The following is a 15,839-nucleotide window of genomic DNA, read 5'->3' on the forward strand; positions in this document are numbered from 1 at the left end:
TTTAAAGGCAGTTAAGACCTGGACTTGGGCTATGGCTACAAAATTAATTTGAATTTTTCAGATGACCCTTAAGGGGCCAAGTGATTCCAATTTAACGTTCAAATGTTGTATTTAAAAATCCTTAGGGAAAAGATTTCCAAACATTTTGCCTGTTGTCATAGATACTTGAAGACTGAAGGAAAAAAAAGTAATTCAAAGGGAACACGAGATGGCAGCAGTTATATCATATTAAGAGAAAGACGGAGGAAAGAAAAAACATTTGAAATTATTTTTAAAATGAAAAATACATGGCATTTTATTCTTTATGTGCTGTCCTCCTTTTCAGTTCAGCGATTACTCATGGGTTTCATGCTTCACAGCACTTCAGAGGTTCATTCTGACTCGAGTAGAAAGCCTACTCCATTACATGCGATCATTTCCGAAAATAAAGCTGTTGCTGCTTTCTGCAGATTACTGTTCCTCTGTGTTATCTGAGGCAGAAGAGTCCTGGATGGTGCACATAAGTTTTAGATGTTCCAGCATTGCTCTCTCTTCCTCTGCTAGTTTTTCATCCTTCCTCATTTCCCACCTAAAAGAAAAATCACATCTTAGCATTTTTGTTACTTCCAAATTACAGTCAACACTCAGTTATTCAGGGCTTGAGTATGTGCAGTCATTGGTTTATTGAGTGCTCCTCTTTCTTTATTCTTTTACTCACTGTCTCTTACAGCTCACAAGCACTACTTAAGCAGAGAAGCAAAGTCCAACCAGCGCCACTGCAGGGGAAAGTTTCTAAGTGTAGTTCTAAGTGAGTTTTCTATATTTCTAGATTTAAAAACTGTATGGCTTTCCAGGACATGTGTGCATATAAATACAATCTAGAATTAGATTTGCAATTAATAAGAGAATATTTTTTCACAGTATTTTTTCCCTCACTGATCAACATATCAGTGGCTTTAAGTTGCAGAGAAGTTCACCAGGAAGGCTTTAGCCACAAGAAGAAGACCACACTACACTGGATATACCTTAAAGGCAGGTCCATCTTTTCCTAGAAATAAGGTCAGATTTGAAATAATTTAAATCACCCAAGAAAAGCACCAAATTGTTAGCAAGTTTCCATTGAGCATTTGCTAAAAAAGAAAAGAAAAGAAAAATGGCTGATTCATGTCAATGTATGGCAAAAACTATTACAATATTGTAAAGTAATTAGCCCCCAACTAAAATTAATAAATTTATTTAAAAAAAATAAAAGAAAAGAAAAGAAGAAAGATCTAAAGTTAAAAAAAAAAGAAAAAGACTAAAGACTTTCTAAATCTGGGTGATTGTGAGATACAGAGCAAAATGTTAGAATATGGAACTATATATGTATATAATCCTGCAAAGTACATATCACAGTAACCCAAGTGCAGTTAATCCTTTCTCTCCTATACATGCCACTGTTCAGTATTGGCCATGGCATACTTAACCCAGTACTACAACAAGGACTCGTTTGCGTATATTTCCTTTCTCTTTTCCTCACTCCTGTTTCTACCAGCACATCAACCATGATGTGCTGTCATAGAAAGATCCTAAAACCAATGCTGATACATCCTAAAAGACCCTCTGCTAGAAGGGTTTTCAACGGATAGGATTCTAACAACAGACAAGAAGCTGTTCACTGAATGTCTTCCAGAAGCCCTCTATTTTATTCTCGTCAGGATTCCTGGATAATAAACAGCCTGTCATACAAGAGGAAAGGAGAAACATTTGGGGTGAGATTGTTCTGATCTTGTTTGAGTAGTGAAAAGAAAGCAGAGGCATTGCATTTTCCATAGGAACCTGCTTGCACACAGGTTTCCTTGTTGGAGTGTTAGTTTCACTATGCCTGGCCAGTCCTAGGACGTGGTGTGTGTGTGTGTGTGTGTGTGTGTGTGTGTGTGTGTAAAATAAGAGAAGAAGGAAAAATGGAGAGAAAGGGGAGGATCTGAGAGAGTCAACCTGGGTTTCCTTTACATCGCTTCTTCATCCTCTGTCTGGAACTCTCCTAGTCTCCTAGCCCCAACCTTGCATGGACCCCATACCTGCTATTTCTGACCATCTTAGTTTCTATGTCTGTTCCCATATGGTCAGAGTGAGGTCATGGATCATATAGCTTTTAATAATAGCTCGAAAGATAAGAGATTTTTCACCACCACACTATTCAGAGTCATACGTCAAGGGGCAGTACTCCTGAGCTCACTGCTTTGAGATTTAAAATTTAGCATATAAGGTGCTAAATTATATTTTGAGTATCCTTTGAGGTATAAGTATACCATATACTGCTTTCATGCAATTTTGAAGATTCAAAACTGTCATTACCCATTTTATATATGTGAACTTGGGCATCATTAATTTTCACATTGAGATGAACTCCTTCCAAGCAGGAAAATATTAACAGAAATTAGTTACATAGCCCTAACATATCAATCTTTAAATCCTTAAGACAAAACGTTGCTATCCCCATTCTATAGAGGAGAAAACAGGCATAGAATATTAATGTCACTTGACCAACTATCTTTGGATTGAAATCAGGGATTCATGTTCTGGAGTCTGGGCTTATAAATGCAACATTTACCGTGTTTTAAAAACCATTCTACAAGTATCATCAATTAATATTAAAAATAGCTTGAATACTTTATTCCCTGAAAAATGTTACTGGAATTGGGCCAGATATTTTAAAAAAAAGGACTTTCTAAAATTCATATATAGATACATAGTATAGATATTCAAAAAAATTCAAACACAAAAAATTAGATTTGTCTCTCTCCCTCCATGTAACCTGCTAATATTGTACTGAGTAAGTGAATTATGAATGTCAACAAAACAAAATGTGTAATGTGCACATAAATATTTTGATCATTATCTCTAGTTGTGAAAACTGAAAGTATAATCTCTCAGCTTCATTAAAAAATTTGTATAACTAATGTAATTTAAATGAATTGTATATATAATAGACTCCAAGGTAAGGATTTTTGAAGCTTATTGACAATTATAGGTACATCACAGCATAATTGAGCTGTTAGTAATTAATTATATTAGGCAGAGTTATTTTACCTACCACAACCTTCTTATATTTGCTTTGTGCTTATGAAGAAAAAAAGTGACTCATAAGAGAATAAGAAATTATTAATATGACCAAGATAGGAGGAAAGTACTATTAGAACTACATTTTTCTCTAATAATTTTATTTATATCAAATAAATAGGGCCTTGAAATGTATGTTTATTTTCATGAGTATTATTATATTTCACATTTATATATTCTTAAGAATTTATATATAATTCTATCTTAATTTTAGGCTTTGTTAATGCAGTGCAAAAACAAGTCAGTTCTGTCAAAAAAAAACTATCGGAAGAAAAAATAATCTATCAATTTATTAAACATAATTAACTGGGAAATTTGTTCCCCTGGTGTCTCAGTGGCAAACAATCTGACTGACAGAGCAGGAGGCTCAGGCAACGTGGGCTGGATCTCTGGGTTGGGAAGATCTTCTCGAGGAGGGAATGGCAATCCACTCCAGTATTCTTGCCTGGGAAATCCCATGGACAGAGAAGCCTGGTGGGCTACAGTCCGTAGGGTCGCAAAGAGTTGGACACGATTGAGCACACAGCATAGTTTGTTCGCTAGTTTCCTCTATCATATTTAAAATTTGTAGTGAAAGCCTGTCTGAACAGAAAAAAAAAATTGTTACTAGTGTAGTCTAGTTCTCTTTAAAAAGCATTAGGAAGTGATAATGTTTCTATTTTTCCCATCTTTGGTAGACTGCTCTCCTTCACTTTTGGTAAATTCCCCACCTGCATACCTTGGAGAAAGAACTGCAATCTTAGACACTGATGCAAAATCCCAAGAGACCTCACTGATCTGCACCATAATCTTAACCATCTTCTGGAATGTGCCTCATCTATAAGGCTCCTTGGTTAGTTGAGTAGATGTGGGAACTTGACTCTATTTGATTAGGGGGTCCTTTTTCATCCAAACACAACAGGGAACCTAAGACTTGAGCTGAAATACTCTGAACTACAGTCACAACCTTGCTCACTAGTACTACTCGAATTGACTTGGGGGTTCTCAGGTTTGGTGGGTCTAACTGGATTTACACAAACGTTGAGATCTAGACCAGAGATATCTGCATGCTCCTTTCTAAGTTATGTGACTGGTAGGTAATACTAAAAAGCTCTTACATGTACCAGACCATGGGCCAAGAGCTTTCTAATTCTGCTCATCTCAATGAGCCATGGTAGACTTGGGATCTCTTAAATAAGACCTTGAGAGGTATAAAATAAAAACAGTCACAGATTAGTGAGTCACTGTTCCAGTGATCAGTTTGGTAGAATCTTTTATTTGGGGTCCTTTGTGGATAGCTGTGTGCCAGAGACAACCAGGCGTGCCAAGCTGAGGAGTGGTTAAGTATAAAGTAAGTCCTTGGAAGTGGAGTCCTGACTGTCCAGAAGCAAGTCTGGGGTGGGGATGGTGCTTACTGCAGGAAAGAGCAACCAACAGCAGGCAGAGGAGATGGGCCAGAATCTGGAGTGTGAGAAGTTCTCTGAAGCATTTACTATGCCTTGTACTAGTAAAAGATCTAAATTCTGTGAACTCAGAAGTATCCTGATTAAGAGCACACGCTCTGGAATCACTGTGCCTTTGGGTTGAATCCATACCATTCATATACTATAGTTGAATCACCTCGGGCAACTTTCTTACCCACTTCTGTGCCTCAGGGTTCTCGTCTGTAAAATGTGGACAAAATAGTTTGAGAGGAGCACAGCTGTGCCCATTTGTGTGTGGGTTGCCTATGACTGATTTCACTCCACAATGTTGGAGTTTAGTGATTGTGAATGAGGCTGACTGAGACCAACGTTCTACTAAGCTTAAATGATCTACTATTTGGACTTTTACAGAGAATGTTGTCGAATAAAGTTCTAGAATGGTGGTTCTAACTGGGGTGATACTATCTCCCTATGGGGAAACATGGAGAGCCTTTTGGTTGACACTGTCTAGAGAGTGACTCTGGGAACCAGGGAACAGAGACTCTAGACATCTTCAATATACAACAGACCTAAACAATAAAGAGTTGTCTTCCTGAAATGTCAATAGCGTGCTTGTTGAGAAACTTGTGCTCTACAGTCTCCAAAATAACATCGAAGGATCCCTATTTAATTTATGATTGTAACTGAAATGCTGTTTATAGTGTTTCACCGCTTAGAGTACTATTTGCTGAAGAATAGAGGTTTTGAAGCCAGGTGCTGGATTTGAATCCCTTATAAGCTGTGTACCACAGTCAAGTCAGATGAAGTGTGCCTCAGTTTCCTGAGCAGTAAAATGGGAATACTAACAGTGCCTGCTTCATAGCGTTGCCGTCAGAATGAAATGACTAAGTACACATAAAACACACAAAATAGTAAACAGTTCATAGCAAACACTCAAGAAATGTTAACTATTAGTAGCATCATTATTATTTGGCATGTTAGTTAAAGTTGCAAATAGCAAAAATCCTGATTGGTGGTTTAAACAAACAGGTGTTTATTTTTCTTGTATAATGAGAAATCTAGAGGTAGGTGACTGCTGGCATAGGTTAAATAGCTTGACAGCAGCAGGGCTGATGTTTCTGTGTTTTCTTGCCCTTTACCTCATGGCTCCAAGATGGTTGCTGTAGCTCCAGCATCATGTCTTTGTTTTGAGGAAAGAAAAAGCAGGAAGGGGCTAATGCTGCACCTCACCCACTAGGTTTTATTTCCCAGATTCTTCCCAGAATAGCCGTACTGTCTAGGTTTGAATACAGATCCTGCCTGTTACTGGCTGTGTGATATTGGGCAAGTTTTCTTAGCATCTCTGTTGTCTCGTTTTTCAAAATAGGGGATACTAACGGTATGCATCTTAAGGCATTATTGTAAGTAGTAGGTGAGTTATGAATCATAACATGTTGCTATTATTTTATTATTTTATGAGAATGCTTGTATCAAGTGGCTTCCCCAGAGCTCCTACCTTGATGTTCCATCTCCTGCCTTGTGTCCTTCACATCATTTTATTTGATAAATTCCCTTTTTAATAAATATGTGGGTAGGATGAAGTTGCTACATATTACAGTGGTTTTTTACTCAGTATTCAGTTATACATTTCTGTGATCATGTTGTCATTGCCTCTTGTCTTTGGTGAAGGAGACATTTCTTGCCCGTTCACTCTGTTCAGCCTAGCGTGGCCAAGGCTGCTTTTGTTTTCCTATAGTCCCTTTGTTGTATTTTTCAAGTACAGTCTATAACAATGGCATTCGATCATATTATTGGCATTTCTCCTGAAACACCAATAAAACACTTGGATATAAAAATGTAACTTGAAATAAGCCACCAGATTTAATGTTATTATTAAACACTATATAGTACTTTATATTTACAAAGTGCTTTACAATTATTTATTAGCTAATTGTACTGTTAAACAACGTTAACTGTCTGGTCGAATGAATGATTTCAAATTGTCCTACTAGCTGGTATCTGAGGGATGAAAAGTGAAGTCATGTTGGACTTTATTCTCCTCAAACAACCCTTTTAGTCCTTCTCTGTAGAGCATCGTGTAGACTGGCTTCAAAGGGAGGTGCAAACTAGAGGGGAAAATTAGGTCTCTGTTCTCTCCTTTCCTGCTGTCCTGTAAATGTGAGTTTCCTTCAGGATTCGGTCCTAGACTATTTTCTCTTCTCTCTCGGAAAACCCCACTGCTACTCCCACATATTCAGCTGCTGTCTCCACATCTGTAATTCATGTGTCTCCCAAATAGTTGTTTAGGGTCTTTAAAATTTATTTTTGTCCTAAACTCTCTAAATTCAACTTCTTGATGGTTATTTTCATTCCCATTCCAATTATATTAATCATTCATGTATTTTTTTCATATAGATATATATATATGCATACAAACACACACACACATATATATAACTTATTCAAATTGACCTTTAGCCCCCACACTCAAAAACACAGGGTCTGAAGTTCACAAAGTAATTTACACCTCTGCTTCCAATCTTGTCTGTACTGTCAGTTGCCAGTTAAGGGACAACTTACTCTGCAATCATTCTCACATTCATCCCTCTGCAATCAGTCCACAGTTCAGGTGCTGTTGATAGTATGATTTATAATAAGAAATATATTTTTAGTCTTCTTACCAATTTCTGGCACAGAGCTCCTAAAACCCTTGGAATTTACTGTGAGGAGAGCTATAAAGGTGTCTTTTGTTATGTTAACAGAAACATTTAGGGTTGGAGACTGGTGACCAGTGGAATGAACCACATGATTAGAGAGTTGGAATTTTTAATCCCTCTCCACACCTCTGGGGAGAGAGGAGGAGCTGGAGATTAAATTCCATCACCAGTGACCAATGATTTAGCTAATTCAGTTCAGTTCAGTTCATTTCAGTCGCTCAGTCGTGTCCAACTCTTTGCGACACCAAGAACCGCAGCATGCCAGGCCTCCCTGTCCATCACCAACTCCCTGAGTCCTCCCAAACCCATGTCCATTGAGTCAGTGATGCCATCCAACCATCTCATCCTCTGTCATCCCCTTCTCCTCCTGCCCTCAATCTTTCCCAGCATCAGGGTCTTTTCCAATAAGTCAGCTCTTCACATCAGGTGGCCAAAGGATTGGAGTTTCAGCTTCAACATCAGTCCTTCCAATGAACACCCAGGACTGATCTCCTTTAGGATGGACTGGTTGGATCTTCTTGCAGTCCAAGGGACTCTAAAGAGTCTTCTCCAACACTGCAGTTCAAAAGCATCAACTCTTCAGCGCTCAGCTTTCTTTATAGTCCAGCTCTCACATCCATACATGACTACTGGAAAAACCACAGCCTTGACTAGACAGACCTTTGTTGACAAAGTAATGTCTCTGCTTTTTAATACACTGTCTAGGCTGGTCATAACTTTCCTTCCAAGGAGTAAGCATCTTTTAATTTCATGGCTACGCAGTGATTTTGGAGCCCAGAAAAATAAAGTCAGCCACTGTTTCCTCATCTATTTGCCATGAAGTGATGAGACCAGATGCCATGATCTTAGTTTTCTGAATGTTGAGCTTTATGCCAACTTTTTCACTCTCCACTTTCACTTTCATCAAGAGGCTTTTTAGTTCTTCTTCACTTTCTGCCATAAGGGTGGTGTCATCTGCATATCTCAGGTTATTGATATTTCTCCTGGCAATCTTGATTCCAGCTTGTGCTTCTTCCAGCCCAGCGTTTCTCATGATGTACTCTGCATATAAGTTAAATAAGCAGGGTGACAATATACAGCCATGACATACTCCTTTTCCTATTTGGAACCAGTCTGTTGCTCCATGTCCAGTTCTAACTGTTGCTTCCTGACCTGCATACAGCTTTCTCAAGAGGCAGGTCAGGTGGTCTGGTATGCCCATCTCTTTCAGAATTTTCCACAGTTTATTGTGATCCATACAGTCAAAGGCTTTGGCATAGTCAATAAAGCAGAAATAGATGTTTTTCTGGAACTCTCTTGCTTTTTCGATGATCCAAAGGATGTTGGCAATTTGATCTCTGGTTCCTCTGCCTTTTCTAAGCCAGCTTGAACATCTGGAAGTTCACAGTTCACGTATTGCTGAAGCCTGGCTTGGAGAATTTTAAACATTACTTTACTAGTGTGTGAGATGAGTGCAATTGTTCGTTAGTTTGAGCATTCTTTGGCATCGCCTTTCTTTGGGATTGGAATGAAAACTGACCTTTTCCAGTTCTGTGGCCACTGCTGAGTTTTCCAGATATGCTGGCATATTGAGTGCAGCACTTTCACAGCGTCATCTTTCAGGATTTGAAATAGCTCAACTGGAATTCTATCACCTCCACTAGCTTTGTTCGTAGTGATGCTTCCTAAGGCCCACTTGACTTCACATTCCAGGATGTGTAATGAGGCCTCCATAAAAATCCAAAAGGAGAGGTTCAGCGTTTCCAAGCTGGTAAACACACGGGGATCTGGGGAGAGTAGCCTGCTGGGAAACAGATCACGAGGTCTCTACTTTCTTTCCCCATGCTTTACCCTAGATGTCTCTTCCATCTGGCTGTTCCTGAGTTCTATCCTTTAAAAATAAATCAATAATCCACTAAGTAAAAATAGCTGCTGTCATCTTTCCTCAGGAAGATGAGTTTCCTACCTTTGGACCAACGTTTTCCCACATTTGCATTGTTTACTTCGCTGCACCTTTCACTTGAAATGCCTTTTCATATATCCAATCCTGCACATTCTTTACACTTAGTCCATATCTCACTTCTTTCATAAACTCCTTCCCAACTACCTAACCCTGATGTGACTGGCTTGACTTCGTTTGAGTCCTATCATACCTAACATCAGCACTATTTTGGTAAATTAATGATATATTGCTTCGTTACTTCTTCTCTGTTATGTTCTTAAGCATTTATTTGATGATTGCATTTTTTTCCCACATGTACTATGGTTTCATCTGTGTTTGCAGTTCCTTGAAGAAGACTTTTAATTATAACCTTTACTCCAAATTTGTATTCAAAGAAGGTGTTTCAGATAGCAAACAGCATAGTGCTCTGTACACTATACTCTATACACTTTAAGCACTCACAAAGTATCTCTTGATTGCTATGTGTTAGAATTCCTATTCCTTAGGTGTTGCTATGTTATTCTTTGGTAAATAATCTTTAACCACTACTGTCACAAGGGATAGTAGTTGGTATCTCCAATATGAACCGTTAAATTATTTGTATGAATCACAAAAATGAGGACTCTAAGAGCGTTACAATTTGTCCCTTCACCCTTAGTTTCTACATCACTAGTGGATTTTTAAATTCAGTGATCATACCAAAACACAACTTCTTGCGAATTTATTCATTTACTAATCGTCTCTACATTCTTTTTAAGCAGGAGATGTTGGTATAAGGGAAACAAGACATAGAGTAAATCATGTTTACTTGGTACCAGTCTAGTGTGTTTGACGAATGTAAAACACAAAACTGTTAGAAGACTGCAATTAGAGGACCTTTTAAGTTACCTGCTATGTTGGACTCTTGGTACATGTATAGCTTGTATTCATTAGAAGGACTGATGCTGAAGCTGAAACTCCAATACTTTGGCCACCTGATGCGAAGAGCTAACTCATTGGAAAAGACGCTGATGCTGGGAGAGATTGAGGGCAGGAGGAGAAGGGGACAACAGAGGACGAGATGGCTGGATGGCATCACCGACTCGATGGACATGAGTTTGAGTCATCTCCGGGAGTTGGCGATGGACAGGGAGGTTGGGCATGCTGCAGTTCATGGGGTTGCAAAGAGTCAGACAAGAAAGACTGGGGGACTGAACTGAACTGATAGCTTATATTATGAGAGATCTGTCATGGTTTATAGTTTTTTGATATCTATCACAGTGAGCCACATTCTAGAACAATTTTACTGTGTATAATTAATTTGTCCATTTATCCAGCAATCATTTATTGAGTGCCTGCTAACCTCAAAACACTGGGTTAGGTTATATAGAGGCAAGTAGAACTGGATATGGTCTTCTATTCAGAGAGCTTATTCAGACCAAGAGTTCATCCTATGGGCTTAACTGAATAATCTTCAGCAATTGTTTGTGGGAAAGGCATAATTCAGGCATTTCTTCCTTGACTCATGAAATAATCTGAGGTAGCCTTGGGGATTAATTCATGTCCTTTTTCTTTCACTGGAAATGTAGCAGCATTAATTACAAAATGCCTCCTTTTTTTTTTTTTGAGTAGTAAGGTCATTTATCAAATGCTATGCTAAAATTGAGAGCTATAGAATTTGATGTTCTTCTTTAAAGACATTTCTGGAGGAGAGCAGAAGATGGCGGAGGAATAGGACGGGGAGACCACTCTCTCCTCCACAAATTTATCGAAAGAACATCTGAACGCTGACCAAACTTCACAAAACTACTTCTGAAGGCTGGCTGAGGACGTCAGGCTTTCACAAAAACTGCGCATTATCTTCAAAAGAGGTAGGAGAAATTATAAAAGATAAAAAGAGAGACAAAAGAGTTAGGGACGGAGACCCGTCCCGGGGAGGGAGTCGTAAAAGAGGAGGAATTTCCAAGCACCAGGAAACCCTCTCACCGGCGGGTGTAGGGGAGGATTTTTTATCTCGGAGGGCAACGTAACTGGGAGGAAAAAATAAATAAAATCGACAGATTACGTGCCTAAAGCAACTCCCAGCAAAGAACCCCAGACGCTCGCATCATCCGCCACCAGCAAGTGGGGGCTGAACGGAGAGGAGCGGGCGGCATTGCCTAGGGTAAGGACCGGGCCCGAGTGCCCCGAGGGCAATCTGAGGGAGCTAACCTGAGATAGTAACCTAAACTGTGGGACAGCGAGAGAGAGAACTATCCCGCGAAAAGCCCAACTCTAAGGCACTGCCGGCCCGCTCACAGAACAAAGGACTGAGCGATACCAGAGGAGAGCTAGCCGGCTGCGGACCGCGCCATCCCCCGCCGGACACAGCGGGCAGGCGGGGCCCGCCAGAGCCGGAAAGGGGCAAACTCGGCTCCAGAGAGGGCACCCCCTACCAAACTGCAAACAGGCTCCCAGTTTTTTAAGCAAAGACTGCCTGAGATCCCGGAGGGTCGACAGCAGCCGGGAGGGTCGCAGCCAGAGACCAGCTCCCCAGAACCGACACAAAGCACACCGGAGCCGGGCGCGCCCGTAAACCGAGGCGGGGACCAGGGAGGTGATAAGCCGCACCGCCCCAACAGGGGACAGCGCCCTCGCCAAACTCCTGGCCGCCTGGGCAGCTCCGACCGGGAACGGCACAAGCCGCGGGCAAAATCGAGTCTGCGCCTTTGTGGAGTAACCGGGAGCCTGAACCTGAGCGGCTTAGTCCTGGGAAGTGCACGCAGCTCAGGGCCCGCTCCCCGGCCGAGTAACCTGAAGCCTGAGCAGGGTAGACGGGGAAAGCACACACGCCGTGAGCGGGGGCGAACCCAGTGCGGCCGAGACACTGCGAGCTTACCACACACACGCCAGAATTGCAGTGTTCCTTCCTCCCCACAGCACGATTGAACAAGCGAACCTAAAGAGATCACCTCCACCGCTTTGTTGCAGGGCGGAAATTAGATACTGAAGAGATCTCCAAACAGAAGCCAAATAAACAGAGGGAAGTGCTTTGGAAGGGACAGGCCAACAGATTAAGATCCCTGTAGCTAATACCGACTGCATTAAAAAGGACCTACAGATCTTGAAAAGTATAAGCAGGAATAAGGATCTATCTAAAACTGAGCAGATCCCACACTGCTCACAACAGCTCCAGAGAAAGTCCGGGATATATATATTTTTTACTATTATTATTTTTTTTAATTTTTTTTAATTTTTTTTTAATTAAAAAAAATTTTTTTTCTCTTCTTTCCTTTTTCTTCAAGTCCTCTATTACACCTTTAACTTTCATTTTCATAACCCACTATTAACTTGCAAAAAAAAAAAAAACCCTATTTTTGAAGCAAACTACATACATATATCTTATACCTTTTGTGTTTTTTTTTTTAATGTTTTTTTCCTGTTCTACATTTTTTTACTGTTTCTTTTTTTACTGTTTTACTGTTTTTTTTTCTTTTTACACTGTTCCCTTTTTTCTTTTTTTTTTTTTTTTTTTTAGATTGTAAGTTTTATAAGAGTCTAACCTCTACTCTAGATTTTTAATCTGTGTTTTACATATTTGATATCAACTTTGTACATTTAAGAACCCAATCTTTAGGACCCATTTTTACTCAGGAGTGTGATCACTGGCCTGATCACTCTCTCCCCCTTTTGATGCTCTTTCTTCTCCCCCAGGGAACCTCTATCTCCCACCCTCCTCCTTCTCTTCTCAACCCAATTCTGTGAATCTCTGAGGGTGTTCTGGGTACCGGAGAACACTTCAGGAACAGGATACTGCCCAGATCTCTCTCTCCTCTCTTAATTCCTCCCTTTCTACTCATGCTCACCTCTGTTACCTTCCTCCCCCCTCTCTATGTATCTCTGTGAATCACTCTGAGGGTTCCAAACTGTGGAAAGCACAGAGGGAAGTGCTTACTGGCTAGATTGCTCTCTCCACATTTGAATTCCCCTCTTCCCCTCCTGGTCACTACAACCCACCCCCCCCACCTCATCTCTCCATGTAACTCAGTGAACCTTTCTGGGTATCCCTCACTGTGGAGAATCTTTTCACCATTAACCTAAAAGTTTTATTATTGAGGCTGTATGGAAGGAGAAGTCTTGAGGCTACTGCAAGAATAAGACTGAAAGCCAGGGGAAACATTAATTAATAAGAGACCATCCAATAGCCTCCATAAATTCACTGAAACCAAGCTCCACCCAAGAGATAATAAGTTCCAGAGCAAGACATACCACGCAAATTCTCCAGCAACGCAGGAACATAGACCTGAGCATCAATATACAGGCTGCCCAGAGGCACACCAAATCCATAGACATCTCAAAAATTAATACTGGTCACTCCATTACACTCAAGAGAGCAGAAATCCAGCTCCACCCACCAGAACACCGACACAAGCTCCCCCAACCAGGAAACCTTGACAAGCCACCTGTCCAACCCCAACCGCAGTGAGGAACCTCCACAACAAAGAGGAACTTCATACTACCAGAATACAGAAGGGCCACGCCTAACACAGCAATCTAAACAAGATGAAAAGGCAGAGAAATACTCAGCAAGTAAAGGAAAATGAGAAATGCCCACAAAGCCAAACAAAAGAGGAGGAGATAGGGAATCTATCCGAAAAAGAATTTAGAATAAGGATAATAAAAATGATCCAAAATCTTGAAAGCAAAATGGAGTTACAGATAAATAGCCTGGAGACAAAGATTGAGAAGATGCAAGAAATGTTTATCAAGGACTTAGAAGAAATAAAAAGGAATCAATATAGAATGAATAATGAAATAAAGGAGATAAAAGACACTCTGGAGGGAACCAACAGTAGAATAACGGAGGCAGAAGATAGGATAAGTGAGGTAGAAGATAGAATGATGGAAATAAACGAAGCAGAGAGGAAAAAAGAAAAAAGAATCAAAAGAAATGAGGAAAACCTCCGGGACCTCTGGGACAATATGAAACGCCCCAACATTCGAATCATAGGAGTCCCAGAAGAAGAAGATAAAAGGAAAGGCCATGAAAAAATACTCGAGGAGATAATAGTTGAGAATTTCCCTAAATTGAGGAAAGAAATAGTCACAGAAGTCCAAGAAACCCAGAGAGTTCCAAACAGGATAAACCCAAGGCGAAACACCCCAAGACACATATTAATCAAATTAACAAAGATCAAACACAAAGAACAAATATTAAAAGCAGCAAGGGAAAAACAACAAATAACACACAAGGGGATCCCCATAAGGATAACAGCTGATCTTTCAATAGAAACCCTTCAGGCTAGAAGGGAATGGCAGGACATACTTAAAGTAATGAAAGAGAATAATCTACAACCCAGATTACTGTACCCAGCAAGGATCTCATTCAGATATGAAGGAGAATTCAAAAGCTTTACAGACAAGCAAGAGCTGAGGGAATTCAGCACCACCAAACCAGCTCTCCAGCAAATGCTAAAGGATCTTCTCTAAACAGGAAACACAGAAAGGATGTTTCAACACGAACTCAAAACAACAAAGTAAATGGCAACGGGATCATACTTATCAATAATTACCTTAAATGTAAATGGGTTGAATGCCCCAACCAAAAGGCAAAGGGTTGCTGAATGGATACAAAAACAAGACCCCTATATATGCTGTCTACAAGAGACCCACCTCAAAACTAGGGACACACACAGGCTGAAAGTGAAAGGATGGAAAAACATATTCCATGCAAACGGAGACCAAAAGAAAGCAGGAGTCGCAATACTCATTTCAGATAAAATAGACTTTAAAATAAAGGATGTGAAAAGGGACAAAGAAGGACACTACATAAAGATCAAAGGATCAATTCAAGAAGAAGACGTAACAATCATAAATATATATGCACCCAACATAGGAGCACCACAATATATAAGGCATATACTAACAAGTATGAAAGGGGAAATTAACAATAACACAATAATAGTGGGAGACTTTAATACTCCACTCACGCATATGGATAGATCAACTAAACAGAAAATTAACAAGGAAACACAAACTTTAAATGATACAATAGACAAATTAGATTTAATTGATATTTACAGGAGTTTCCACCCCAAAACAATCAATTTTACCTTTTTCTCAAGTGCACATGGAACTTTCTCCAGGATAGATCACATCCTGGGCCATAAATCTAGCCTTGGTAAATTCAAAAAAATTGAAATCATCCCAGCCATCTTCTCTGACCACAATGCAGTAAGATTAGACCTCAATTACAGGAAAAAAACTATTAAAAGTTCCAACATATGGAGGCTAAAACAACACGCTTCTGAATAACCAACAAATCACAGAAGAAATCAAAAAAGAAATAAAATTATGCATAGAAACGAATGAAAATGAAAACACAACAACCCAAAACCTATGGGACACTGTAAAAGCAATACTAAGGGGAAGGTTCATAGCAATACAGGCGTACCTCAAGAAACAAGAAAAAAATCAAATAAATCAACTAACTCTACACCTAAAGCAACTAGAGAAGGAAGAAATGAAAAACCCCAGGGTCAGTAGAAGGAAAGAAATCTTAAAAATTAGGGCAGAAATAAATGCAAAAGAAACAAAAGAGACCATAGCAAAAATCAACAAAACTAAAAGCTGGTTTTTCGAGAAGATAAACAAAATTGATAAGCCATTAGCCAGACTCATCAAGAAACAAAGGGAGAAGAATCAGATCAACAAAATTAGAAATGAAAATGGAGAGATCACAACAGATTCCACAGAAATACAAAGGATCATAAGAGACTA

The 15,839-nt window shown here is 39.7% G+C and overlaps 1 protein-coding gene across 6 annotated transcripts in view; it reads right to left on the reverse strand.

The window, feature by feature from the left end:
• Positions 1-268: 268 nt before the first annotated feature.
• Positions 269-15,839, reverse strand: part of KIAA0825 (KIAA0825 ortholog) — a 404,341-nt gene continuing 388,770 nt past the window's right edge. For 5 of the 6 annotated variants that reach the window (XR_014056215.1, XR_014056216.1, XM_081498685.1 and 2 more), the window contains one exon: positions 269-568. Coding sequence is in view for 4 of the 6 variants with exons in the window: in XM_081498685.1 (XP_081354811.1) it covers positions 451-568 (118 nt within the window). In the remaining 2 variants the exon portion in view is untranslated. Of the gene's footprint in view, positions 569-3,348; positions 3,664-15,839 lie in introns of those variants that run through there. The other variant, XM_081498691.1, reaches the window with a different exon arrangement.

The sequence above is a fragment of the Giraffa tippelskirchi genome, chromosome 6, assembly GCF_054371585.1.
Source record: "Giraffa tippelskirchi isolate mGirTip1 chromosome 6, T2T-mGirTip1v1.2.pri, whole genome shotgun sequence".
In the NCBI taxonomy this organism is placed as follows: domain Eukaryota; kingdom Metazoa; phylum Chordata; class Mammalia; order Artiodactyla; family Giraffidae; genus Giraffa; species Giraffa tippelskirchi.